The sequence below is a fragment of the Penaeus japonicus genome, unplaced genomic scaffold, assembly GCF_977035675.1.
Source record: "Penaeus japonicus unplaced genomic scaffold, GWHDUDI00000001_assembly GWHDUDI00000029, whole genome shotgun sequence".
Classification (NCBI taxonomy): Eukaryota; Metazoa; Arthropoda; class Malacostraca; order Decapoda; family Penaeidae; genus Penaeus; species Penaeus japonicus.
In genome coordinates this window covers 946,376-951,375 of record NW_028234431.1, presented here as the reverse complement: position 1 = coordinate 951,375, position 5,000 = coordinate 946,376, and the positions used below count along the sequence as shown (strand labels likewise).

Below are 5,000 nucleotides of genomic sequence, written 5' to 3'. Positions count from 1 at the left end.
TGTGATGAAAAGGGGTTTTCTGTAATGCTGGGAATTGATTATAATTGCGCACACACACACACACACACTTACACACACATTTGTCTATCTATCTATCTATCTATGATTCTATTAATCTATTAATTTTATCTCTTTATCTTTCTATATGTCTGTTTAAACTAGGTATTCTGTCCATTAATCTATTCTATCAAACTCTCAATCCTCCCCTCACCCTCATTCTATCCTATCCCATACCTATACTATCTATCTATTCTATACTGTATCTAATCTACATCGCTCGACCTACATTCTAAAAACACACACTTACGCACAAATAAACCCTCCTTTTTTCAAAACTAATTTACACTTATGATCTAGTAAATCCCCCTCCCAGCCCCTCCCATCCCCTCCCATCCCATCCCAACCCCTCCCCCTATCCCACCCCCAACCCCTACCCCTCTCCCCTACCCCTATCCCAACCCCTCCTCCCATCCCCTCTCCCACCCCCACCCCTAACCCATCCCCCTCCCATCCCCCCCTCCCATACCCTACCCCCCTCCCCATTCCAGACACCACGAAGACTCCAAACTCACGCGTCACCACAACGGCCGTGGTCGCGGGCGGGGCGGCAGAGATGTTATTCGAGGCGTGGCAGATGTAAAGCCCGGTGTCTACCTGTGTCGCCCACTCTAGTACGACGCGCGCCTCGCCCAGCCCGGCCGACAGTGCCACTTTGGAACTGTGGGGGAAGATGGGGAAGGGAATTAGGAGGGAGAGGTGGATGAAGAAGAAGGGGGGCGGGAAAGGGGAAGGGGTGGAAGTGGAGGGGGGGGGGTTGATGGGGTGGGTGTGGAAGGGTTGATGGGGTAGGGTGGATGAGGTGAATGGGTGGGGGAGGAGGAGGGAGGAGTCTATTACTACTATTACTACTATTACTACTATTACTACTATTACTACTACTACTACTACTACTACTACTACTACTACTACTACTACTACTACTACTACTACTACTACTACTACTACTACTACTACTACTACTACTACTACTACTACTACTACTACTACTACTACTACTACTACTACTACTACTACTACTACTACTACTACTACTACTACTACTACTACTACTACTACTACTACTACTACTACTACTACTACTACTACTACTACTACTACTACTACTACTACTACTACTACTACTACTACTACTATTACTACTATTACTACTATTACTACTATTACTACTATTACTACTATTACTACTATTACTACTATTACTACTATTACTATTACTACTACTTTTACTACTATTACTACTATTACTACTACTACTACTATTACTACTATTACTACTATTACTACTATTACTACTATTACTACTATTACTACTATTACTACTATTACTACTATTACTACTATTACTACTATTACTACTATTACTACTATTACTACTATTACTACTATTACTACTATTACTACTATTACTACTATTACTACTATTACTACTATTACTACTATTACTACTATTACTACTATTACTACTATTACTACTATTACTACTATTACTACTATTACTACTATTACTACTATTACTACTATTACTACTATTACTACTATTACTACTATTACTACTATTACTACTATTACTACTATTACTACTATTACTACTATTACTACTATTACTACTATTACTACTATTACTACTATTACTACTATTACTACTATTACTACTATTACTACTATTACTACTATTACTACTATTACTACTATTACTACTATTACTACTATTACTACTATTACTACTATTACTACTATTACTACTATTACTACTATTACTACTATTACTACTATTACTACTATTACTACTATTACTACTATTACTACTATTACTACTATTACTACTATTACTACTATTACTACTATTACTACTATTACTACTATTACTACTATTACTACTATTACTACTATTACTACTATTACTACTATTACTACTATTACTACTATTACTACTATTACTACTATTACTACTATTACTACTATTACTACTATTACTACTATTACTACTATTACTACTATTACTACTATTACTACTATTACTACTATTACTACTATTACTACTATTACTACTATTACTACTATTACTACTATTACTACTATTACTACTATTACTACTATTACTACTATTACTACTATTACTACTATTACTACTATTACTACTATTACTACTATTACTACTATTACTACTATTACTACTATTACTACTATTACTACTATTACTACTATTACTACTATTACTACTATTACTACTATTACTACTATTACTACTATTACTACTATTACTACTATTACTACTATTACTACTATTACTACTATTACTACTATTACTACTATTACTACTATTACTACTATTACTACTATTACTACTATTACTACTATTACTACTATTACTACTATTACTACTATTACTACTACTACTACTACTACTACTACTACTACTACTACTACTACTACTACTACTACTACTACTACTACTACTACTACTACTACTACTACTACTACTACTACTACTACTACTATTACTACTATTACTACTATTACTACTATTACTACTATTACTACTATTACTACTATTACTACTATTACTACTATTACTACTTTTACTACTTTTACTACTTTTACTACTTTTACTACTACTACTACTACTACTACTATTACTACTTTTACTACTATTACTACTATTACTACTATTACTACTATTACTACTATTACTACTATTACTACTATTACTACTATTACTACTATTACTACTGTTACTACTATTACTACTATTACTACTGTTACTACTATTACTACTCCAACTACTACAACTATTAGTACTGGTACCACAATTACTACTACTTCTACTACTACTACTACTACTACTACCACCACCACTTCTTTTTTATCTGTTAACGGCTCCAGCCCCCCCCCCCCCCCACCTCGCTTATAACCAAACCTACGCATCCATTTATTACTTAACTCAGAACATGCATATTTCATCATACTTTGCAATACTTTTACTTAGCGAGTCGCGTTTTTATGGGACTCTTGGCGACCGCTTTTTTCCCCATAGTTCATTCCAGAAAGAGAAATAGTCTTAAAGCTTGATTGATCGTGTTCTTCTCGAATACAGCAGAACAAAAGAACAGATCGGAGAAGTGAGATCAAAAGACGTTAAAGCAACTATATGACTCCTTGGTTTTGGTATTTTCTCTGACATAACTTCAACGAACTTAGCACAGAAGGATTCCTCCCCCCTCCTCCCCCTTCCCCCCACAGGCTCCATTTCTTCTGAAGTTATAAAAAACTAATGGCGTAAAAGTTTTTTTGATCTATGTTTTATCTTTTGTCGGAGTACGTCCTATATATATTTTTTTTTCTTAAATCTTTATATCGCTTATGGGTTGTTGCTGAGTTAAGCTTCGTTATCATAGATCCACAGGTTAGGAAATGCATACGTGGTTGAAGGCTCATTGTCCGCGTATCCAGAATTCTCGAGCATTAAGATCTCAACTCTTGTTTCATCTGATGAGTTAGTCGTTTGATAGGGTACACGTTAATTTTATCCTTCATAATGTATAACTATATATTTTTGTTACATTTATTACATATATGCAATAGAGCTGGGTTAACTGTACCGTTATCATGTAATTCTTAGAGCATTTAAACTTTAAATTTATTTAGATTTATTTAGATGTGAGAGTTTAGATTCTCTAAACTCTCACATCTAGAACATTATTTTAACGATTACAAACAAAACAAAGGAAGTTCCACCCGAGCATTGGTTTGGTAAACCTTCCTCTAACTAACCACACCTATTGCCCGAACCATCAGTGAATTATTATTTGTTAAGGCTGAATACCTTGGCTCTGATTGGCGAGGTTGTTAACCATGTTCGATGCTCCTGTTTCCTTTGCCACCTTTACCTTCTGTCGAAAGTCGTGGGATAATTGAGGGATTTTCGCCTTTAGTTGTTGGTTTTGTCTTTCCTGGCGCTCTGTTGAATGCCTTGTCTTGTATCCCCGCTGGTCAGTTGAGTCAGTTTCACAAGTTGCATTTTGTTGGGCAATGTTGATTGTCGAAGATGATGTTGGTTACCACTATTACAACACTATTGCTGTTCCTGCTGCTGCTACTCCTACTCCTACTCCCACTCCTCCTTCTCCTCCTCCTCCTCTTCCTCCTACTACTACTACTACTACAAGCACTACTATTACTACTATTACTATTACTACTATTACTACTACTACTATCACTACTGTTACTACTACTAATATTACTACTATTATTACTACTATTACTACTACTATTACTACTACTACTACTACTACTCCTACTCCTACTACTACTACTCCCATTGCTTCAACTAAATAAAAGCAATAAATAACCTCAGTAATAAACAGCACAGCATTCCACAGCGTTCAACAGCAACGCCCGCGATGATAACAGCACCACCCCAAAGGAACACTCAAAGGAACACTCACACAGCACACTAATGTTGAAAACCGCAGTAATGTCTTCCTTGGGACCATGAGCGATGACCGAATATTTTCCGGACTGCTGGCGGCCCATACGAAGAATTTTGATACGCCCATCTTGTCCGCCTTCGACGCCCACACCTTCTAGGATACTGGGTCCTCGCCACCAGCTGTAACTGTGGGGAAGGTTTAGAAGAAGAATTGGTGAGGATTGTGGTGAGGATTGTGGTGATGGTGTGTTGTGATGATGGTGTTATTGTTGGTGGTGGTGTTGGCATTGTTATCATCTTTATTGCTATTGCTATTTTTATCTGTTTATTATCGTCATTGCGATTTTAACTATATGTTTAGTCATACTGTCATCTTTTTTGTTATTTTTTGTTACACTTTTATCAATTTTGTTACATTTATCACCACCTTTATTTACGTTATTATCATCATCATTACCTCTATCACCAATTCAAAATCTAATCATAATCCATGAATTTATATAAATCATTG

At 35.5% G+C, this 5,000-nt stretch overlaps 1 protein-coding gene across 1 annotated transcript in view; it reads right to left on the bottom strand.

The window, feature by feature from the left end:
• LOC122262562 (nephrin) overlaps positions 1–5,000 on the bottom strand; it is a 357,655-nt gene that overhangs the window by 21,020 nt on the left and 331,635 nt on the right. Inside the window, exons 14-17 of the mRNA XM_086554456.1 lie at positions 4,506–4,675; positions 3,912–4,046; positions 3,480–3,546; positions 527–718 (exon numbers count right to left, since the gene is read on the bottom strand). Coding sequence (XP_086410582.1) covers positions 527–718; positions 3,480–3,546; positions 3,912–4,046; positions 4,506–4,675 — 564 coding nt within the window. The remainder of the gene's footprint in view (positions 1–526; positions 719–3,479; positions 3,547–3,911; positions 4,047–4,505; positions 4,676–5,000) is intronic.